General features: G+C 42.5%; 1 protein-coding gene across 1 annotated transcript; it reads left to right on the top strand.

Moving 5' to 3' along the window:
* Positions 1-25,244, top strand: LOC306844173 (thyrotropin receptor-like; the record flags this gene model as incomplete). Its single annotated transcript, XM_079376124.1, has 8 exons — positions 1-61; positions 861-993; positions 2,889-2,963; positions 3,048-3,125; positions 3,512-3,580; positions 19,924-20,001; positions 21,226-21,414; positions 22,969-25,244. The coding sequence occupies 8 exons, from the start codon at positions 1-3 to the stop codon at positions 24,365-24,367; spliced, it is 2,082 nt and encodes a 693-aa protein (XP_079232250.1). The 3' UTR covers positions 24,368-25,244.

Below are 25,244 nucleotides of genomic sequence, written 5' to 3'. Positions count from 1 at the left end.
ATGCGGATTCCCATCTGTCTCAGCGGGGAAAGAGTTTGCGAGGTGCGAGGGACAGTCCAAAGTGAAGGACCGTGTATTGATATGCCACGCCCTCGAAGGCAAATCTCAAGAATCATCTGTGGTGGGGGGCTATCGGGATGTGAAAGTAGGCATCTTTCAGATCCAGTGAAAAGAACCAGTCCCCTGGGCACATTTCACAGAGGATCCATTTCAATGTAATCATCCTGAACGGCTTTAGGCCGTCATCCTTTTTGGAGACAAGGAAGTAGCGGCTGTAGAAGCCTGACTCGCTCTGAGCTGGGGGAACCATTTCTACGGCTCCTTTCGCCAGGCAAAATCATCACTTCGGAGCCCAGGATGGGTGCGCCTTTGCTCTGAATAAAAGGAGGGAACCACACCGCTGAATCGCAGAGGTCTTCTAGCGAGTTGAAGTGAATAGCCTCGTTTTATTATCCCCAAGTCTGACACTCAGGGCCTGCCAGGCCTCAGCCTGTGTGGCAAAGGGTTGGATTGGTTCGAGAGGTGGGTCGCCTTGTGGGGACAGACACTCGCGATAAATGGAAGAGAAATTTGCTCTCCTTTGAAAATGTTGGTTGTGTGGACACTTTTTGAATGGACCCAGAGTTCACAAAAGTATTTACAACAAACACATTGGCATCAGCACCTGGAGCTGAACGAGGCTTGGAGGCTTGACAGAGGCCGTTTGGGGGCGCTAGACTCGATGCTTTCATAACGAGAGCAGTCAGCCCCCGTGGGTCACACACCAGCGGATCAAAATGCAGCAGGGGGGCTTTGTGCCGGTGTGAGATTGCTCAGGCCCAGTTGCTCAGCCCCATGACTCCGCTGTTTCTCTCTCCAAGCCTTGCTGAGAAAGGAGAAACGAGAGGGTGGAGCTGCCTTCATTGAAGAAGGCAAGCAGCGAGCAGCGTTTCCACTACAGCTTCAAATCTGCGCTCAGTGCCACTGGCAACGCTACAACGCCACTGCTTTGGGGCATGTCAAATTTAGGGCAGAGCATGCCTCTGAAAACAATGTTTACATCCTGTTTGCGTTTCATCTTCTACTTTTCACAGTGATTGAACGTTTATGCTCAATTTACATAGGAATGAATTGAAAATGCTTGCTCCGCTGTGCTCACTACGTGCCAGTGGAAACGCACTGTTAGTGAGAGAGCGACTCTGCTTGGGGACTGCCCAGACAGGCGACACACTCACTGCCCTTCTGCATTGTGCATGTTGACATGTGTTGACTTTGTAGCAGCTCCCTGTTTATACTACTGAAGAGATAGGCAATCTTTACCGTAGAAGTAAAAGAATAAAATCTTTACCATTTTCAACCAAAGTCTTTACCACAGTAATTATTTTCCACCATAATATGGAACAGAATCACAATATATTAAAGGTGCTTTATGTAATTTTTTGACTCTATTAAAGCATAAAAATACCATATGTTTTCAGATATTTAAGAAACATGCTAAGTTAACACTTGTTTACCTGAAAAACAATGCTACAATCAGTTATTCTCCTTTGAAAATGTGCATTCTGGCCCGGAATGTCAGTCTGTGTTTTGGTTTGTGAAACCCACCCACAGCCAGTTTACCCAATTGTATTTAGGCACGCCGGGTTGCCAGTTGGCGGAAAACACAGCGTATTTAATTTCATTTATTGTCATGTGCGCTCGTTCCTGTTGGTGTCGTTAATTTGGCAACCTGCATATGCATCAAGTCTGAGGGGCTGGGTGAAAAGAACCCTCTCCAATATTTTGAATTTGGACTGCAATACCTAGTTCAACCGCTAGTTGTCAATCCTACATACAGCACCTTTAATTCTACCTCTAATCAGAGACGTTACAAACTTTTGTTACTTAATTTTGTGCACTCAGGCATGTGCCCAAGCATCAGACCTTTTCAGATTTTTTATCGACAAACAAATAATATTTTCATCAATACATTTTGAGATTTACTCTCACTTAGAACAAAACTAACCAGCATTTAACTGAACAATACCAGTATTGAATCCCTGATTAAATGCACCCATGATTTTAGTGAACTGTTCTGCCACTGTACTTTCTTTGTTGAGGTTTTCTTATTGTACTAGAAAATGTGCTTTCATTTAGCATATCTGGCTGAGTAAACTGAACAAGAGAAAATGACGTAAAGAACTGTTATTCTCATCATCTGCAAAAACAATGTGAAATGAATTCTGTTACATTCAAGCATAATGTCCAGCTAAGATACTGTAGCATCCTATCTCTTTCATTCAAGCACTTTAAAAAGAACATTTTCAATTAATGTAATTTCTCTCTCTCTCTCTCTCTCTCTCTCTCTCTCTCTCTCTCTTGTTTCAGAGAAATAAGAAACACAAGAAATTTGACATTCATCCATCCAGAGGCCTTTAAGAATCTCCCTAAATTACAGTATTTGTGAGCAAGACACTGTCTACATACTTTTGTCTGCAAATTGCAAAAAAAAAAAAAAAACATGTTTTGTCATGTATTCCTGTTTTAAATATTTTATTGAGGTTAATGAAGTAACGTTCAGTTAATGAAGTAACAACTTCTGCTATTAATCGATTAGGGATCACAAATAATGTCAGAAAAGTTTCTTTATGGAACATTTAGACAAAAAAGTTTATTCTATGGCATCATGAAGCACCTTTATTTTTGAGTGTAGATATAGAATGTACTACATGTTTGATTATTGTGCTCAAGAGAATGGTCTTGATATGTAAAGCTATAATCAGGTAGCCCAGCAATAGCATTAGGGCACTCAGTAGTAGGAACACTTATTTGCAACCAAAAGTGCAGGTACCTCTAGCAATAAAATCAGTGTCATTATGGACAATGCATAAGAACTTGAAATAATAACCAGGAGGTGTTATATTTTGCAGAGGCTTATTCAACACAGGCCTCACCATCTTCCCTGTCCTGACCAATATCCAGGCTGATGACTCATACTTCCTACTGTGAGGAGTGTTCTAATGCAGCAGTTTTCGTACAGATCAGTGTTTTGAAAGTATTCTTTTAATCTATTTCTGCTGTTCCTGCAGAGAACTAAGCGATAATCCCTATATTGCTGAAATTCCAGCTAATGCTTTTCTTGGCATTACCAATGATCTGCTGTCAGTGTAAGTCTTGTAATATTCCCTCATATTCACATTTTTGTCACACATTTTTGTCAACAGAGAAATATTAGTTTTGAGCTATCATTTGTCCATTTCCTCCATGATTTATTCTTTTTTTTTTTTTTTTTGGAGAAAGTGCATAACTATTGTTACTTATAGTTATATTGGAAGGATTCTAGTGATGAAAATAAACCCTTTTAGCACAGGATATTTGTAATTCTGTTCTAGTTCCTGGTGCAGTTATTTGCAGTGACTCCAGCATCTCTGTCTCCTGGAGAGGCTATTTGTATATCTACTCCAGATTGTCAAATTCTGAACAAGTAGACACTGTTATTAGCAAGATTTTTACACAAAGACATGACTCTTATTTTTTGCTTTTTATTCAACAGGAGGCTGTACAGCAATGGCTTTACGAAAGTCCAACATCATGCTTTCAATGGCACAAAGCTGGACTCAGTGTAAAGTTGTTTATAAAAACTTGTTTAACAAAAATTCAAACAATTAAGTGCTACAAATGTATCTAAAGCCACATAAATACACAAGTTTGATGCAACACATTTATGGAGCATTGATCATTAACAGAATAGTTTACCCAAACATGAAAATAAATAAATATACAGGTCCTTCTCAAAAAATTAGCATATTGTGATAAAGTTCATTATTTTCTGTAATGTACTGATAAACATTAGACTTTCATATATTTTAGATTCATTACAACACAACTGAAGTAGTTCAAGCCTTTTATTGTTTTAATATTGATGATTTTGGGATACAGCTCATGAAAACCCAAAATTCCGATCTCAAAAAATTAGCATATTTCATCCGACCAATAAAAGAATGGCCATTATGTTCATTTATGCACTCAATACTTGGTCGGGAATCCTTTTGCAGAAATGACTGCTTCAATGCGGCGTGGCATGGAGGCAATCAGCCTGTGGCACTGCTGAGGTGTTATGGAGGCCCAGGATGCTTCGATAGCGGCCTTAAGCTCATCCAGAGTGTTGGGTCTTGCGTCTCTCAACTTTCTCTTCACAATATCCCACAGATTCTCAATGGGGTTCAGGTCAGGAGAGTTGGCAGGCCAATTGAGCACAGTAATACCATGGTCAGTAAACCATTTACCAGTGGTTTTTGCACTGTGAGCAGGTGCCAGGTCGTGCTGAAAAATGAAATCTTCATCTCCATAAAGCTTTTCAGCAGATGGAAGCATGAAGTGCTCCAAAATCTCCTGATAGCTAGCTGCATTGACCCTGCCCTTGATAAAACACAGTGGACCAACACCAGCAGCTGACATGGCACCCCAGACCATCACTGACTGTGGGTACTTGACACTGGACTTCAGGCATTTTGGCATTTCCCTCTCCCCAGTCTTCCTCCAGACTCTGGCACCTTGATTTCCGAATGACATGCAAAATTTGCTTTCATCCGAAAAAAGTACTTTGGACCACTGAGCAACAGTCCAGTGCTGCTTCTCTGTAGCCCAGGTCAGGCGCTTCTGCCGCTGTTTCTGGTTCAAAAGTGGCTTGACCTGGGGAATGCGGCACCTGTAGCCCATTTCCTGCACACGCCTGTACACGGTGGCTCTGGATGTTTCTACTCCAGACTCAGTCCACTGCTTCCGCAGGTCCCCCAAGGTCTGGAATCGGTCCTTCTCCACAATCTTCCTCAGGGTCCGGTCACCTCTTCTCGTTGTGCTGCGTTTTCTGCCACACTTTTTCCTTCCCACAGACTTCCCACTGAGGTGCCTTGATACAGCACTCTGGGAACAGCCTATTCGTTCAGAAATTTCTTTCTGTGTCTTACCCTCTTGCTTGAGGGTGTCAATGATGGCCTTCTGGACAGCAGTCAGGTCGGCAGTCTTACCCATGATTGCGGTTTTGAGTAATGAACCAGGCTGGGAGTTTTTAAAAGCCTCAGGAATCTTTTGCAGGTGTTTAGAGTTAATTAGTTGATTCAGATGATTAGGTTAATAGCTCGTTTAGAGAACCTTTTCATGATATGCTAATTTTTTGAGATAGGAATTTTGGGTTTTCATGAGCTGTATGCCAAAATCATCAATATTAAAACAATAAAAGGCTTGAACTACTTCAGTTGTGTTGTAATGAATCTAAAATATATGAAAGTCTAATGTTTATCAGTACATTACAGAAAATAATGAACTTTATCACAATATGCTAATTTTTTGAGAAGGACCTGTAAATATACACTGCCCATCCAAAAAAAAAAAAAGTCACCACCTGGATTTAACTAAGCAAATAGGTAAGATCCTCCCATTGGATAATTACTGCATGGATGATTATGTTATGTGCCCAAAGAATGAGGTCAGCTGACTACCTGAATATACTGAATGACCAGGTTATTCCATCAATGAATTTTTTCTTCCCTGATGGAACGGCATATTCCAAGATGACAATGCCAGGATTCATCGGGCTCAAATTGTGAAAGAGTGTTTCAGGGAGCATGAGACATCATTTTCACACATGGATTGGCCACCACAGAGTCAAGAGTCAGACAGACCTTAACCTCATTGAGAATCTTTGGGATGTGCTGGAGAAGACTTTGCGCAAAGGTCTGACTCTCCCATAATCAATACAAGATCTTGGCAAAAAATTAATGCAACTCTGGATGGGAATATTCTGGAATGTTGTGACATTGCAGAAGCTTATCGAAATGATGCTATGGCGAATGCGTGCCATAATCAAAGCTAAAAGCGTTCCAACGAAATATTAGAGTGTGTGACGTTTTTTGGGTTTTTTGGACAGGCAGTGTATAAATATGTATACAGGTGCATCTAAAAAAAATGGAACATTATGGAAAAGGTCTTTATTTTTTGTAATTTAATTTAAAAAAGCAAACTTTCTTATATTCTAGATTCATTGTCAAGTCAAGTCAAGTCACCTTTATTTATATAGCGCTTTTAACAATACAGATTGTGTCAAAGCACTTAACAGTATCAACATTAACAGTATTAACAGTATTGATGTCAGTAATGTATAAAAATAAGATTAAACACTCAATTTTCAGTTAAGGCATTTCATTATTGAATTCAGAGATGTCATTGTCTAGATCAGTTTAGTTTAAAAAGTATCTGCGAAATCAAATTGACAATAATCGATAGAAATCAAGTGTCCCCAACTGAGCAAGCCAGAGGCGACAGCGGCAAGGAACCAAAACTCCCTCTGTGACAGAATGAAAAAAAAAAAAACCTTGGGTGAAACCAGGCTCAGTTGGGAGGCCAGTTCGCCAGGAGAGAATTGTTTATTTATTGTTTACTTATTGTTTTAATTAAAATTTTAAATGTATAAATGTATTTATTTCTATTTTATATTGTTGCAATTTCTAACAATAATAGTATTATGTAATTAGGTATTTTATTATATTTTTAGTTATTTTCTTTTCTTTTTAGTTTTATTTTATTTAAGTCGAGGTCTTCACTGGGGATATGGCCCCGAGGCTAATCCAGGTGTCCCGTCCTCCGCCGACGATCAGGGAGACATCATCTCCCGGCGCTGATCCCACCATCTGATCCGGACACGGACTGAGAAACAGAATAAGAAAGAAACAGACAAATATTAGTGTAGATGCCATTCTTCTTACGATGTAACGAGTACATCGTGTGTTATGGGGAGTGTTCCCGGTTCCGGTTGATCTAATTAATACAGCCTAACAATCCTTTAATGGATTTGAATAATAGAAGCGTGTAATAGAAGTGTGTAATAGAAGTGTGTAATGTGTAAGCCAGGTTAAATAAATGTGTCTTTAATCTAGATTTAAACTGGCAGAGTTTGTCTGCCTCCCGAACAGCGTTAGGTAGATTGTTCCAGAGTTTGGGTGCTAAATAGGAAAAGGATCTGCCACCCGCAGACGATTTTGATATTCTAGGTATTATCAAACTGCCAGAGTTTTGAGAACACAGCCGACGTGGAGGACTATAATGTGATAAGAGCTCGCTCAGGTACTGAGGAGCTAAGCTATTCAGGGCTTTATAAGTAGTTAACAAGATTTTAAAATCTATACGATGTTTGATAGGGAGCCAGTGCAGTGTTGACAGAACCGGGCTAATATGGTCATTCTTCCTGGTTCTAGTAAGAACTCTAGCTGCTGCATTTTGACCAGCTGTAGTTTGTTGATCAAGCGTGCAGAACAACCACCCAATAAAGCATTACAATAGTCTAACCTTGAGGTCATAAACGCATGAATTAGCATTTCTGCATTTGACGTTGAGAGCATAGGTTGCAATTTAGATATGTTTTTGAGATGGAAAAACACAGTTTTACAGACGCTAGAAACATGGCTTTCAAATTAAAGATTGCTAACAAACAGCACACCTATCTTCCTAACTGATGAAGAAGAAATGACAGAGCAGCCGTCAAGTGTTAGATAGTGTTCTAGGTTATTACACGTTGGGTTTTTAGGTCAGATAATTAACACTTCTGTTTTCCTTTTACACACAAACTGAAATATTTCTGAAATATTTTTTTTATTATTATTACTTTTTAATTCTGATGGTTACGACTTACAGCTTAGGAAAATAAAAAATTCAGTATATCAAAAAGTTGGAATATTTTCTCAAAGATTAATCAAAAAATATTTACAAAACAGAAATTTCAAGATCTCCAAGGTAGGTTTAATTATGCACTTAATACTTGGTTGGGGCTCCTTTTGCACGAATTACTGCTTCAATGTGGCGTAGCATGGAGACGATCAGCCTGTAGCACTGCTAAGGCGTTATTGAAGCCCAGGCTGTTTTGATAGCGGCCTTCTGCTTGTCTGTATTGTTTGGTCGGATGTTACTTATCTTCCTCTTGACAAAACCCCATAGATTCTCTTTTGGGTTCGGGTCAGGCGAGTTGGCTGGCCAATCAAGCACAGGTCCTGGTCAGCAAACATATCATGGTCATGGTCAGCAAACCACTTGGAAGTGGGTTTGGCACTGTGCACAGGTGCTAAAGTCCTGCTGGAAAAGGAAATCAGTATCTCCATAAAGCTTGTCAGCAGATTGAAGCATAAAGTGCTCCAAAATCTCCTGGTAGACGGCTGCATTGACTTTGGACTTGATAAAACACAATGGACCAACATCAGCAGTCATGGCACCCCAAATCATCACTGACTTCGGAAACTTCACACTGGACTTCAAGCAGCTTGGATTCTGTGCCTCCCCAGTCTTCCTCCAGACTCCAGACCTTGATTTCCAAATTAAATGCAAAATTTACTTTTATCTGAAAAGAGGACTTCGAACCACTGAGCAACAGTCCAGGGGCCTCATTTATAAAGTGTACGTACGCACAAAACCAGCCCTGAAAGAGCTGTACACCACTTCAAGATTCAAGATTTTTATTTGTCACATACACAATTATACAGAGTATAACCAGCAGCGAAATGTAGGTCAGGTCCGTTCCAAGGACAGTGCAATTATAAAGTATAAAAATATTAAGAAAAAGAAAAGTAGAAAAAAATTAAATAAAATAAAAGATAAAAAATATAAATATAAATATAAATGTGCAGGTCAGTATGTTGTTGACTTAGATAGTAATAAAGAGGAATGTGCAAAAAGTTGTACAGGGTATTTAAATAGCAGCAATATGAGGTAGAAAAAATTATGAATAGCTTATTGATATGGTGATATTTACATGGAGTCATGTGATGTTATGACACAGAGTTAGAGTTTAGGAGCCTGATGGCCTGGGGGAAGAAGCTCCTCCTAAGTCTCTCAGTCTTTGCCATCAGGCTACGGAAGCGCTTACCAGATGAAAGCAAAGTGAATAGATGGTTACCAGGGTGATTTGAGTCCTTGATGATTTTAACAGCTCTACTTTTGCAGCATTTGAGGTAGATGTCCTGCATAGAGGGGAGAGCAGACCCTGAGATGCGCTCAGCTAAGCGCACAACTCTCTGTAGTGCTTTGCAGTCCTGATTGGAGCTGTTTCCATACCACACCACATACGCACAATACACTTTCTATGGTCGCTGAATAGAAAGTTTTCAGGATTGCTGGTGAGACCCTGAATTTCCTCAGCTGTCGCAGATGGTACAGTCTTTGCTTGGCTTTCTTAACCTGTGTTTGGATGTGTGTAGTCCAAGTCAGGTTCTCGGAGATGTTTACACCGAGGTACTTGAAGTTATTCACCCTCTCCACAGGGGTCCCACTGATCATAAGAGGAGTGTAGGGCTGCTGCTGTCTCTTCCTAAAGTCCATGATCAGCTCTTTAGTTTTGCTCACATTCAGAGAGAGACAGTTGTCCTGGCACCATGATGTGAGTCTCTCTACCTCATCCAAGTATACGGTCTCATCGTTGTTGGAGATGAGGCCCAGAACCACAGTATCATCAGCGAATTTGATAATAGATGTGGAGCTGTGAGAGGACACGCAGTCATGCGTGTAGAGAGAGTAGAGCAGGGGACTCAGGACACAGCCCTGTGGGGCTCCTACATTCAGGGTGATGGAGTTTGAGGTGAACTGGCCAACTTTCACCACTTGAGGTCTGCCGGTGAGGAAGTCTTGAATCCAGTCACAGAGTGAGGAGTTTAGGCCGAGGTCTGTGAGTTTAGAGGCCAGCTTGATGGGGACTATAGTGTTGAAAGCTGAGCTATAGTCAATGAATAGCAGCCTTACATAATTCCCATTGTTGCTGTCCAAGTGTGTGAGGGAAGAGTGGAGGACGTGAGAGATGGCATCGTCCGTAGATCTGTTTGGGAGATAGGCAAACTGAAGAGGGTCCAAAGTATCAGGTATGGAGGAGCAGATGTGGCTCTTTACAAGTCTCTCAAAAACCTTCATGACTATTAATGTGAGGGCAAGTGGGCGATAGTCATTCAGGCAAGAGGGTTTATTGTTCTTAGGCACAGGGATAATGACAGATTTTTTGAATGAGGTGGGAACCACGGAGGTAGCAATGGACTCATTAAAGATAGACGTGAACAAACCAGCAAGCTGATCGGCGCAGGACCTCAGAACACGGCCGGTTATCCATCAGGTCCGGCTGCTTTCCTGACGTTCACTTTCTTTAGTGCCCTCCGAACCTCATCCTCCGACACGGTGATTACAGGATCATCGCTGCTCTGCCTGCTGCTTCCTGACGAGCTGGACGGCAGAGACGTGCCGCCGCTGTTGCAGTCTAAGCGGCCGTAGAAGATGTTTAACTCGTCGGCCAGCAACGGATCTGCTCTCACCTCCGCGGAGGATTTGTTTCCAAAGGCACAGATGTTCCTCAGTCCCTGCCACATGCTTCGAGAGTCATTGAGCTAGAAATGAGACTCAATTCTCTCTTTGTATCGGTGTTTGCCGGCTCTTACTGCGCGTCGGAGAGCATAGCACGATGCTTTGTACTCGCTCATATTCCCGGTTAGAAGAGCCTCATTGTAAGCGGCAGTGCGTGTGTTAACCGCAGCACGGATTGTTCTGTCCACCCACGGTTTCTGATTGGAGAATGCCCTTTTAGTTATTGTTTCTGTAGCTTGCTCGGTTAGCGTGTTTACAAAGCTCAGTGCTACATCCGTGAACTCGCTGACGTCAGAAGAACTCGTCCGGAACATGTTCCAGTCGACGTCATCAAGAGCCGCCTGCAGCATAGCCTCTGAGTGGGAGGACCAGCGCGTCACTACTCTCTGCACCGGAGGTTCCTGAACGAGCCTTTGTTTGTATTCCGGTGTTAGGAAAATGGCGGCATGGTCCGATTTGCCAAAAGCCGGTAGTGAGCGGGCTTTGTAGGCATTCTTGAACTGAGTGTAGCAATGATCCAGTGTGTTTGGTCCTCTAGTTGGACAGGATACATGTTGATGAAAGTTTGGCATGACCCGTCTGAGGTTAGCTTTGTTAAAGTCCCCCGCGATGATAAATGCAGCGTCAGGATGTTTGTTAATGTAGCCGCTGAGTACATCGTGAAGCTTAGACAAAGCCAAGCCAGTGTCCGCCTGTGGAAGCCTGTGGAATGTACACAGCAGTAACAATGATCGATGAAAACTCCCGGGGCAGATAAAATGAGTGGCAAGTAATGGAAAGATGTTCCAGATGAGGCGAGCAGGAACGCGACAGAATGGAGATATTCCTGGGATCACACCATTTCTTGTTAATCATGAAACACACTCCTCCACCCTTGGATTTACCGGCCTCTGCTGTTCTGTCCATCCGAAAAACAGAGAAGTTATCACTCGGCATTACAGCAGTGTCCGGGATCAAGGACGAAAGCCACGTTTCTGACAAACAAAGGATATTGCAGTCCCTTATGTCCCATTGGAAACTAATCCTGGCTCTAAGATCGTCCATCTTATTATCCAAGGATTGGACATTTGCGAGCAGAATGCTCGGAAGAGGAGGACTGTGAGCCCATTTCCTACGCAAAAGGTGGGATTTATAAAAACAAACTTCATGGGAAAATGTGTGCACCTGCACACAAACTCTGACCCATGCCACAAAGTCTTTTTCCCTTAAAATGATTTTAAGCTGTTTTCATGTCGATATATGCATTTACATTAAATATTCCACTTCATTAATGGAGATAAGAACTGAAATTACATAAAGTCATTACGCAGAAGTTAAACCAAAATTATATGAATTTAGACCTATTTGTAGTGGATGCGCTTGATCACTTTTCCTCTTTTAATGACAGCGAGGAGTGCTATAGGTGCACAATAATTCATCTTTAAACTAAACTGCAGATCTCATGTTATGAGAAAATATTTTTTTAGCAAGAACAATGATAAATTATACAATTTCTTCAATATTATGGCGGACACTTCTGAATTCGGTGGTCAAACGTTCCATTGTCCGGTTTGAATAGGTCCAATAATAATAGCTTACTGTACAACCACTGCTGCACGGAGGTGTTGATGTCGTGTGAAGGCATCTCCACAACATTATGAAAAGTACCGCTGTATTTGAAGGATAGGACGTTTCCTTTAAAAAACACTTTGTTAGTGACTCACCGAGTCAGACCATTTGGCACTGCAATAAATCCCATCTGTTTCCACTAAAAATAGCTAAAAGATGTTCAACTTATCAGCAAAACTGCATACATTTAGTTTGATTTGAATTGTTTAAAACTATTGAAATACTGTTTGGCCAGTGTAAAAGCATTAGATCAACTCTATTATAAAATATTCTAATATACCTGCTAACTATTTTAAACAGTTTTTGTTTTTATTTTGTTAGTTTGTATCTTGATATATTTATTCTAAAACATAACAAGAATATTCAATCATTTTTAGCAATAAAAATTAATGTATGGCACAAATGGCATTTATAGTCTGTATCTCATATTTCCTTAATGCACCTTTGACGATGTTAAACATGGCATCAGGTGGATGGGAGTATGCATGGAAATTATATACAGATGAGGTTATGCATAAAAAACTAGGTGTTGTAAGCTCCATATATGGTGATTTCAGGGAGGAGTCGGGGTGGAGATGCACGTATGCACAATCTTCCCATGACTGGGATTTATAAAGGGATATTTGTGCAGGTTCTGGCATACGCATGGCTTTATAAATCTGAAAACTTTTGTGCATACGCAAAATCTAGCTTTTGAGCATACGTACACATTTAGAATGAAATCTACAGAGAGTTTTATAAATGAGACCCCAGTTCTTTTTATCCTTAGCCCAGGTAAGATGCTTCTGACATTGTTTGTTTCAGAAGTTGCGGTGTGGGTGTGGGCGTGCACTTGGATGGGTTAAATGCAGAGCACAAATTCCAAGTATGGGACACTATACTTGGCCACACGTCACGTCCTTTCCTTAATACAGCACTCTGTGAACAGTAGGGCTGAGCGATATATCACACACGATGATCATGCACATCTTGTCAGTAAAGCCGATTCCGTGATTAGCGCTAAATCTCCATCACCTGCGTTCAAATGGAAAGCTTTCATTTAATACACAGAGCTGTAGTTCACTGACAAGCTACGCAATGTCACGTTCGTTATCGCAGATGAATCGCCTTCGATGATGAAAGCGATATTGTGTCGCTTGTCAGTGAACTATGGCTCTGTAAATTAAATGCCACTCCATTTGAAAGCAGGTGATGGAGATTTAGCTAATCACGGAACCGGCTTTACTGACGAAATGCGCATGACAATCGCATGCGATATATCGCCCAGCCCTAGAACAGCCACCCCTTTCAAGAATAACCTTCTGTGACTTACCCTCTTTGTGGAGTGTGTCAGTGATTGCCTTCTGGACCATTGCCATGTCAGCAGTCTTCCCCATTATTGTGGTTTCAAAGGACAAGAGATACCGTTTCAGTTACGTATATAATCCTCATTCCTTGAAAGAGGGAAAGGAAGCATCACGTCTGTAACCTATAAACTGGCATCTCGCTTAAAGAGACCTATCCACTTCAAGTGTAACTAAACGAGCTAATGCACATTGGCATGCGATGATTGCATGCAGCTGCTGCTGATCACAGTGTGAGTATAAGTAGACAGCAGGTGCAGTGCATGTTCAGGTTTTCGCTGAGGAGCCGAGCTGGTGACCCGGTCACTCAGCGGTGGTACAGAAGCAATGGTGACGTGACCTCTCCTTTTCCTCCTTCACGTAACCGAGACGTTCCCTTTCAGTCGGTCACTCCGAGTCACGTCGGTGACCGACGAATTGGGTTCCCAACCAATGGGCCACGAATACTGCCCCATCCAGTGTCCTGTGGAAGCCTCCTGCGCCCCTTCTTTTTGGCGTAGGCCGGGGCTTACCACAAGAAGACCAGTTTCTGTTGTTTTGGCACTACCCACTCAGTAAGACTGGATAACACTGGGAAAACATACCCGTTCCGAACAGGAACGCTGCGGAAGCCCCATCCTTCCCAAAGGAGGTTCAGAGGACTTATGCATATGAACAACCATTTAGGTGCATATGAAAGACTAAGGTGATTGTAACCCTCTTGAAAAATGGCAGAAGGTTTGCCAGGGAACATGGCTCAGGGGTTATACCGTGGAATTTACACATCTGGGATCCATTTAGGTACATATGGAACCCAGCCCTCTAACGGTTCTCATGGATTTATAGGGTGAGGGCCTGTCGCTGGACGCTCCGCCACGTCTGGCTGCCGAGGGGACGGAGGAGCTCAACAGGGTCTACAGTACAGACTCTCTGGAGTGATTTTAGCAAGCATTCCCCTTCTGCTGGCCTCCGTGACAGATAAAGAGCTGGTCTGAGGTCCTGAAGCATGGCGTCCTGTCAACATTTGAGATGCTCTCAATGCTCGGACTGGACAAAGCAAAGCTAGGGCTGGGTCTGCCTCCTCTGGGGGCAGCGCTTGCAGGTTCACCACCTGATCCCTGAAGGGAATAGTGGGAATCTTGGGCACATAGCCGGGCCAGGGCCTCAAGATTACATGGGAGTCAGCCGGCCCAAACTCTAGGCACGAATCGTCGACTGAAAACGCTTGCAGGTCCCCTATCCTCTTGATGGAGGCCAGTGCGAGCAGAGTTTTCATTGATAGAAACTTAGAGCTCAACTGTCTGCAAAGGCTCAAATTGACCCTGCTGTAGTAAGAGGGTATAGAGGAGGTTCTGTGGAGGATTTAACCTTCTCACCCCCCTAAGGAACCTGATGACCAGGTCATGCTTCCCTACCGACTTCCCTTCCACGGGGTCGTGGTTAGCAGCAATTGCAGCCACATAGACTTTTAGAGTGGAGGGAGCCTTCACTCCAGCCCTTGCTGTAGAAAGGACAACACAACTCTGATCGGGCATTTCCAGGGGTTTTTTCTGTGAGAAGAGCACGACTCGACGAACAGGTTCCACTTCAAGGCGTAAGCGTGTCTCGTAGACGGTGCTCTCACCGAAGTGATGGTGTCAACTACCTCTCGGGCTAGGTCACCTAGAACCTCCGTATCCCTTCCAGGGACCAGACATGAAGTTTCCAGAGGTCTGGAAGAGTGCCCCATCTCTGAGTCAGAAGATTCTTCCTCAGAGGAATCTGCCAAGGAGGGCCTGTCATGAGGAGCATCAGTTCCAGGAACCAAGTCCGATTGGGCAAGCATGGCGCCAGGAGCAGGACCTGCTCTTCGTCCTCCCTGATCTTGCACAATGTCTGTGCGAAAAAGGATCACTGGGGTAAAAACATACTTGTGAAGGCCCCACGGCCAGCTGTGTGCCAGTACGTCCGTGCCGAGTGTTCCCTCGGTCAGGGTGTAAAACAACTGGCGGTAAGAGTTTTCTAGAGATGCAAACAGGTCTACCTGAGCGACTCTGAAACTTCTCCAAATCAGCTGGACCATCTGGGGATGGAGTCTCCACTCTCCGGGGAGCGCAGCTCGTGATAACTTGTTGGCTACCTGGTTGTGCAGGCCAGGAATGTGAATGGCACAAAACGACCTCAGATGGTTCTGAATCAAGAGGAGGAGGTGGTGGGCGAGTTGCGACATGCGACGGGAGTGTAGACCACCTTGTCGGTAGATGTATGCACAGTGTTGTCAGTGCGGACCAGTACGTGCTTGCCTCGTAAGTGTGTCTAGAGACGGTTCAAGGCCAGATGTACTGCCAGCAACGCTACGCTATGTGCCTGTGCAGTTGGGGGCCTGTCCAAACCCCCGACACTGCAAACCCGTGGAACGTGGCCCCCAGCCAGTGGTGGAGGCATCCGTGTGAACCACGGCATGCCTGGAGACCTGTTCCAGGGGCACTCCTGCCCAGAGAAATGAAAGGTCTGACCACGGGGTGAAGGTTCGGCGGCAGGCCGGTGTGACTTGAACCCGGTAAGTGTCGCGTTGCCATGCCCACCTCGGGAGTGTTGAAGTGGTCTCATATGAAGCAGCCCCAGCGGTGTGACTGCAGCTGCCATATGCCCCAGGAGCCTCTGAAACTGTTTCAGTGAGACCGCCATCCTGCTCTTGAACGTATTCAAGCAGTTCAACACCGACTGAGCATGTTCCTGAGTGAGGCAGGAATGGCCTGTGGCACGGAAGGATCGACACATGGAAGTACACGTCCTTCAGGTCGATCGCTGGAAACCAATCTCAGGGACAGACGCACCCGAAGATGCACTTCTGCATGAGCATCTTGAACGGGAGCTTATGAAGGGCCTGGTTCAAGATGCGCAGATCCAAGATTGGCCTTAACCCACCACCTTTCTTGGGTACAATGAAGTAAGGGCTGTAAAACCCTGTCCTCATATCGGCTGGAGGGACCGGCTCTATCGCATCCTTCGCCAGTAGGACTGTGATCTCTGCACGCAAGACAGAAGCATCTGATGGTCTGACGGAGCCAACGAAACGGACTGGGGAGCGCTAGCCACCGTACAAGAAACCGTACAAGTGGCACCAACAGAACCACCGACAGTGGGGCAGCGAGGGGGAATGCAGGGACCCATCTCGGGTGTCTCATTGTGGGCTCAGTGTGTGTGCAACACCTACCTGCATTCGGGCAGAGGGTGCGTGAGTAGTACAATTGATCGCACTCTCGAACCGCCCACAGCTGCTCACTGGCGAGAGAGGAGGGTGAGTGTGAATCATGACTGGCTCGTCCACAACTCTCCATCCCCTCTGGGGACCCAGAGATAGAGGAAACTGCTCTTTTGTCTTTTGCCATCTCTTGGCCGCCCATCTCAGGGCCTCATTTTTCTTCCGCTTGCCACCAGGTTTGGCGAGGGCCCGGACGGCTCCACGGTGCCGCTTTGCTGGAGGCTCCTGCGTTTGCAGGGGGCCGCCCTCGGCGACGAGTAGACTGGGGCGCTGCTGTCGGAGGCCGGGTGGAGGCAGCAGCTGCACGCCGGGGCAGGATGTGCTTGATAGCCAGAGTCTGCTTCTGTACAGCTGAGAACTGTTCTCTGTACAGCTGAGAACAAAATTCTCCACTGCGTCACCAAAGAGTGTCTGGGACACAGGTGCATTCAAGAACCGCATCTTTTCATTCTCCCTCATGTCAGCCAGACACAGCCAGAGATGGCGCTCCTGGATCACCATAGTGGACATTGCACGGCCCAGAGACGCTCGTAGCGCGAGGTCAGTAGTGATACAAAGCTCTTTCAGAACTTCTGGGTCGTGCCCACCCTTATGCAGGTCCTTCAGTGCGTTGGCCTGATGAACCTTCAACAACGCCATAGTGTGCAGAGCGGAGACAGCTTCTCCACAAGTCGTATAGGCACTGCCGATCAGGGCCAATGAGTACTTACAGGCCGGGGAGGGGTGCGATGGCTTGCCCCACCAGGTGGCAGCGGTATTTGAACACAATTGCATCGCAACCGTCTCCATATCTCCATATACTCCTGGGCTGCCCCCCATCGAGGGTGGTGAGGTAGGACGAGCCACTGGGGCGGTTTCGGGCAGTGAAAGGTGTCGTCCACGACCTCTAGGAAGAAAGGCACTGGGGTGGGCCCTGAGAACCAGTGCGAGCCACCCCGAGAAACCAATCGTCCAACCTCGAGGTTTCAGGACGCGGTGGACCCTCTCGGCGGCCCGGGCAAGCATAGCCACCATTTCTGGATCTGGATCTGGTATTCCTGGCTGCGTTGCCAGATCATCATCTGTGCATTGGCTCGTTTAGATACACTTAAAGTGGATTGGTCTCTCTAAGCGAGATCCCAATTCGTCGGTCACCGACATGACTGAGAGTGACCGACTGAAAGGGAACCAAAATTTATACTGTAGAGATGGTCATTTAATGAAACTCAAATGTAAATATTCTAATATTTTGAGATACTGGATTTTTGACTTTCATGAGCTGTAAGCTCTAATCTTCAAAATTAAAACAATAAAACTTTTGAAATGTTTTACTTTACGTGTAATGAATCTAGAATATATGAAAGTTTCACTTTTTTAAATAAGTTACAAAATAATTAACTCTTTCACAATATTTTATTTTATTTTATATATATATATATATATATATTACATAAATTACATTACAAACCTGTTTTTTTTTTTTATTCTTACCATACACCATTCCAAAAACACTAAATCACCACCAAAACCGGTTCTTAAACTGTCCAAATACCCACACTTGCTGTCTTGGCCACAAGTGCGCAAGACTGTCCTAGGTCTTAACGGCAAAGCGCAGTGCCCTTAACGCACACTAAATCCACACTCTAGAGCAGTATTCGCGGCTAAGTGTATCCCATCCTGCATCATGTTCTGGAAATAAATCGTGAGACTTTTTGATGAGATCTCGCGGGAGGTCACGGAAACCTTTCCAATGTAAGTTAAATATTAATATAATAATTAGATATTACAAATAATTTGGTAGAAAAACAGTGGTTTTATTGGTGCAAAGATGAGTAGTGGTGATATTTATTTTGCACAACATTTGCAACTGCTTTTTATCATTTAATTAGAAGCACCACAAATTAAAATTGTGATGTTATAGGGACTACTGAACAGACATTTAGAAGTTGATTTTAAAATGCAAAGTAATTAAAATTCAAATAAAGCTATGTAAACACTTGCATTTTTACAACACTATAAGTTCGACACACACTTGTGGTCTTCATCCTCACTTGAACATTTGGGCCAAACACAGGAAATACGTCATATAAGTTGTCAAGTGGTCAAGTGCAAAGACCGCAAGTGTGGGTATTTGGACAAGGCACTAATCTTCCAAGAAACAGACTAAAAAGGACTTAAAATATGGTCTGTAGCTCACACAAAGCTATCATATTGCTTTAGACAACTGTTTCTGGAAAGCTAGCAGATTGCAGCTCCAACTCCAATCAAACACAACTAAACCAGCTAATCAAGGTGTTTAGGGTTACTTGATAATTACAGACAGGTGTGTTGGCTCAGGGTTGGAACTGAAGTCTGCAGGACGTCTCTAGGAGCAGGGTTGTAGATCCCTGCTTTAGGTATACAATATATGTTAAAGTTGTATGGACTATTGTATGGAACTTTTGTTTTTATGTCCTTTCTGACAGATGTGTTCAGATGTTATTCCACTGAAAAAACAACAGGTTAAATAAAGATATAATTTCTATATCTGGTTGAACTATCCATTCACGTAATCGTGTGCATAGCATAGTGTCTTCTCAATCAGTTCCCATGGAAAAGTGTATTCTAGAGTAAAGGTTAGTTTGGGGGTATAATATTTACTATTTTCTTGTGTTATTAACCTCTGCTGAGAATACAGGATATTAAGGTCAATCTCCCTTATATCTCAAACTCCCTTAGGTTGTAATCTCTTGCTAATGTCTCTGGTTTTGCATGTTTACATTGGACTGCTAAACCAGGACAAAAGCACCTGATGAAAGTGTTAAACTCCATTTCTGGATTTCTAAATTGCTTGTAAAGGTGGTCCCCCCTAGCAAGCCTTGTTGCGCTGCTACATTGCACTGGAGAATTCATCCAGCATGGTTATGAAATTCATGTTATTTTAGAAACCACATTGCACAGAGTAATTTTCTTCAGCATTCAGTATTTTTGTCTTGTTTTGCAAGAAAAAATAAATAAAAAAAATCTTAAATGTGTTGTAGGGTATTTAAAGGAGCAGCTATTTAAAAATGTTCTTATTTTGAATCAAATTATTGGAGATTGCATTTTCTAAAGAAAATGTGGTTTTGTGGCAATTTTTGCTTCCTGGCCCCAAAGAGTCTTTATGACATTCTGGTTCAGTCCTGTGTGTGCTTTAATGTAAATCAGTAGGACTTTTGCTATCAGCCAGGTGAAAGGTCTAAATCTGAAGACTTATAACAAATAATTGTGCACCTATTCTCAACAAGCAGCATTTATATAGCACAAATATTTTGGGACGTTACCGACTAAATACTTTAGGGTTTATGGGTTTGTTTGTGGCTTAACAAGCACCACAAAAAGTATTTTAATTTCATCTTTAATATTTAATGACAGAATTATAATCACCAAACTGAAACCTTTTCTTTACAGGTACCTGCATAGAAATAAGCAGCTGACAAGGCTGGATGAGAGAATGTTTGCTGGGACTAGCAGTGGGCCAATGCTCCTGTGAGTGCCTTTTGTTTCTCCTGAAAGCACTTCAGATTCAGTGTCTGTAGTTCTCTCTGAGCTCTTTTACTCAGGGTTTGCTGCCTTTGTCCATGAATGATTTTGCTGCATTTTGGTTATATATATAAATGTGTGTGTGTGTGTGGGGGGGGGCGTGTGTGCGTGCGTGTACAAATTATAAAAATGTACTCTAAATAATCAGATTAATATTGTATTATTATGATTGTAATATAGGGCAGATAAAGATGACTTGTACAAGTTTGTAAAAAAAGTTTTTAGAGATTAGATCATGTGTCATAAGACAAAAATACACAATGGAATTAAAATTTTAGCATTTTCTCTTTAAAAAAAAATGGAAATAATGTGGTTTAACTAATTTAATAAAGATTATATATTTATGTTCGTAACAGACTTCATAAATCTAGCCTACTCTTCATCGGTGTTACTAATAATTTTCCTGTAAGTGCAAAAATATCTTCTCATCTGAATGCAGGATGTTGACCATAGTAATCTTATCTGTCTGCTAATGTGGGCCTGCTGAAATCATAATTCTTTAATAAGTTAATCATGTGGCCCCTCAGCTACCCTCTCAGGAGTCAGCTCAGTGTGAAATCATTGCTATGAGGTCACTGGCTAACTATCTCAAAATGAAAAAATCAGACAAGCAGGCTGCAATTGTTTTTTTGTTTTTTTGTTTTTTTTCTCTCTTTTTTCTTCTTAATTTTAAACTCATGTTGCACAATAGACTCTTTGGAACATCTGCAAAAACATCAACAAGCTCATATTATCATGGACATTTTTTACTCTGAGGGTTAATATCCTATAGGGAGGATTGATGATTTTCAGAGAAAAACAAAACAGGCAGTGGTAAATTTATTCTTTAGGTAATACTGAAACCCACACAGCACAGCTTACCCTAAGTCTGCATTTAAATTGCAAGCACTAACGCCCTTTTGACAGTGTATCCATTTTTTGTATCCATTAACAATCTTACATTGTTAATACTTGAACAATTGTTTACAATGTTGTGCCAGAACACTCTAACAGCAGCACTAGTATTAATTCTAGTATGCTGTATAGAATGCTGTAGAATGTTCTAGAATGCTGTATAATGAGAGCACCATGAGTGCTGTTTAAATGAGAAAGTATCTGATCTGTTTATCGGAAAATTAGTTGCATATCTTAGCCATTCTTTGAAAGTCTGCTGTCTTCTTTTCTCATCAGTGATGTATCAGAATCGGCTGTCACTTCCCTACCAACCAGAGGCTTGGAGTCACTTCGGGAACTCTGTGCTCGGAATGTCTGGGCCCTCAAAAAACTACCACCGATCAAGACTTTCAGACATATGATTACAGCAGACCTGACCTACCCCAGCCACTGCTGTGCATTCAAGAACTTGAAGAAAAAAAGAGGGTTTGTGGCTTTGATTATTCATTGCAATACTACACTAAACTGTGGTGTCATATAATTGGTTGCCTAATTCTATAAAAAATTCTGAATATTATGGTACAACCCGAATTCCAGAAATGCTGGGACTTTTTAAAATTTGAATAAAATGAAAACTAAAAGATTTTCAAATCACATGAGCCAATATTTTATTCACAACAGAACATAGATAACATAACAAATGTTTAAATGGAGAAATGTTACACTTTAATCCACTAAATGAGCTCATTTCAAATTTGATGCATGCTACAAGTCTCAAAAAAGTTGGTACGGGCGCAACAAAAGGCTGAAAAAGCAAGGGATTTTGAAAAGATTCAGTTGGGAGAACATCTAACAATTAAGTTATTATAATTGACATCAAGTCTGTAACATAAAAGGGATGTCTTAGTGAGACAGAGTCTCTCAGAAGTTAAGATGGGCAGAGGCTCTCCAATCTGTGAAAGACTGCATATAAAGATTGTGGAATACTTTAAAAACAACGTTCCTTAACATCAAATTGCAAAGGCTTTGCAAATCTCATCATCTACAGTGCATAACATCATCAAAAGTTTCAGAGAAACTTCAGAGAAACAAAAAAAATGTGCGTAAGGGACAAGGCCGAAGACCTTTGTTGGATGCCCGTGGTCTTTGGGCCCTCAGACGACACTGCATCACTCATAGGCATGAATCTGTTATTGACATTACTAAATGGGCCCAGGAATGCTTCCAGAAACCACTGTCGGTAAACACAATCCCCCATGCCATCTGCAGATGCCAACTAAAGCTCTATCATGCAAAAAGGAAGCCATATGTGAACATGGTCCAGAAGCGCTGTCATGTCCTGTGGGCCAAGGCTCATTTCAAATGGACTGCTTCAAAGTGGAAAAGTGTTCTATGGTCAGACGAGTCCAAATTCTTGTTGGAAATCAAGGACACCGTGTCCTCCGGGCTAAAGAGGAGAGAGACCTTCCAGCAAGTCATCAGCGTTCAGTTCAAAAGCCAGCATCTCTGATGGTATGGGGGTGCATAAGTGTATACAGTATGGGCAGTGTGCATGTTTTGGAAGGCACTATGAATGCTGAAAGTTATATAAAGGTTTTAGAGCAACATATGCTCCCCTCCAAACAACGTCTATTTCAGGGAAGGCCTTGTGTATTTCAGCAGGACAATGCAAAACCACATATTGCAGCTATTACAACAGCATGGCTTTTGTAAAAGGAGATGCTACACCATGGTAAACATGCCCCCGTCCCAATTATTTTGAGACCTGTAGCAGGCATCAAATTTGAAATGAGCTCATTTTGTGCATAAAATTGAAAATTTCGCAGTTTAAACATTTGTTATGTTATCTATGTTCTATTGTGAATAAAATATTGGCTCATGTGATCTGAAAGTCTTCTAGTTTTCATTTTATTCAAATGTAAAAAATGTCCCAACATTTCTGAAATTGTAGTTTTAGTGAGCATGCAAAAAAGATTTAAGGCCTTTTAAAATGTATTTTCTGGCATGCAAGCATAAGGATTTTTGCTTTTTACATGACAGGTACTTAGAGGACATCATATGTAACCTTACTGCCAGATATAACCAACTTCAAAAAAGATCTGTGGGAACTTTTACAATTCCTGGCCTGCACAGCAGCATGGAACCTGGCATCGATTCGGGTGATAACCTCTTTAGAGACACCTACGACCACCAAGACTTTTACAGCAGCCTGCACTACCACACCTACTTTGGCGGGCACCCAGATGATGATGTGGGCTTTGGCGAAACCCTGAAGAACCCCCAGGAAGACACCAGCCATGAGTTTGACAGCCGCTATGACTACATTGTGTGTGAGGAGGGAGAGGAGGTCGCCTGTTTTCCTGCCCCTGATGAGTTCAACCCATGTGAGGACATCATGGGTTTCAGCTTTCTAAGGGTATCTGTGTGGTTTGTAAGTTTGCTTGCTGTCTTGGGCAACCTGCTTGTACTGTTGGTGCTGCTCACCAGCCACTACAAACTGTCAGTTTCAAGGTTTTTAATGTGCCACCTGGCCTTTGCTGACCTGTGTATGGGCATTTATCTTCTGCTGATTGCTTCCGTGGACCTCCACACACGTTCTGAATACTATAATCATGCTATTGATTGGCAGACAGGTCCGGGATGCAACCTAGCTGGGTTCTTCTCCGTCTTTGCTAGTGAACTTTCGGTCTACACACTGACCACTATTACTCTAGAACGCTGGCATGCCATCACATACGCCATGCGACTGGACCGTAAGTTGCGTCTGTCCCATGCTTCAGTCATCATGCTGGTAGGCTGGATCATTTGCCTCTTATTGGCTCTTATGCCTCTCATTGGGGTCAGCAGCTACCAGAAGGTCAGCATTTGTCTGCCCATGGACACCCAGACACTTGTGGACCAGATCTACATCCTATGTGTGCTTGTTTTTAACATCCTGGCTTTTGTAGTCATTTGTGCCTGTTACATCAAGATCTATTGTGCTGTTCACAACCCCAGTCATCAGTCTGCCAACAAAGACACCAACATTGCCAAGCGTATGGCTGTGCTAATTTTTACAGACTTCCTTTGCATGGCACCAATTTCAATGTATGCTATGACCGCTGCGTTGGACCACCCACTCATCACTGTGTCAAACTCCAAGATTCTTTTGGTGCTCTTTTATCCTCTGAATTCCTGCGCTAACCCTTTCCTATATGCCATCTTCACCAAGGCCTTCCAAGGAGATGTCTTTATACTGCTCAGCAAAGTGGGTCTCTGTCAACATCAGGCTCAGCTGTTCCGGGGTCAGACAATATCTTCGAAGGCAAGCAGCAGAGGAATCACTAGACGTGAGAGGGAGCAAACAGGAGCAAAGGAGACCCCTATTTCGCTTCTAGATTATCCAGGCAACCTGCCAGTCACCCAGCAGCAGGAGGACAGTGATGGTCAGGACACTTGAACCCTTTATGTTATTTCAGGCCACAACAACTGGAATGTAGACGTCCAACCGAGTTGGAGTCCATTAAGTTGCAATACAGCACAAAAAAGACAGGAAATTAATGAATTACCTGAACAATCTGCATTAAAACGAACTGATGAATTTTAGGTTGTATATTCAATGTATTATGTATTATGCACTGGTAATAGTCAATGATTGACTAGTATACAGACAGTGGGCCTTGTTCATTTGACACAAGCATCATGAATTAATGTGTAAATTGTTGATAAATCAATCGACTGTTCAACTGACTGAATCAACGACTGTTTGCGTTCAATACAATACACTAAAATTTATTAAAGAATCATTTTAGAATTGTTTTAAAAACAAATTTGCTCATCTTGGTGTTTTTTGAGGCCATTGTGAATGGTTTATTAAGCTGTTTAACACTGCACACAAAAGCAGTGCATAGTTATTCCAGCACCCATATTAACTTTGTATACATTGTGCATAAGCAGCCCAGCACTTAGAATTATATTTCATGATGATGTTTTTCATATGAAGTTTGTAACAATTTTCAATGGCCCAACCGTGATAACTGTTTTAGAATTTATGGTTGTAATTTAGTAACATCCTGAACTACTATATTTTCTATATAGCGCCTTCTACTGCAGTTCTTCTACTGGCCATTGTTGCTGAGCATCATGTTTTTGTAAAATAAGAGCTTGTGTGTAGATCATTCAAGTGTTGTGCTTAGATATTGTTTTTAGCTTGTGTCACTAACAGTTTCTAAGCTGTAATGTTGATGTTGTAATCACAAAACATTATATTTAGTTTATTTAAATTCATGTTATTATATCGTCATGTATAACTAAATAAAAATGTGACACTTTTATGT

This window comes from Barbus barbus (assembly GCF_936440315.1).
Source record: "Barbus barbus genome assembly, chromosome: 24".
Taxonomy (NCBI): domain Eukaryota; kingdom Metazoa; phylum Chordata; class Actinopteri; order Cypriniformes; family Cyprinidae; genus Barbus; species Barbus barbus.
The sequence above is the reverse complement of the archived record's forward strand: the minus strand, read 5'-3'. Positions and strand labels throughout refer to the sequence as shown.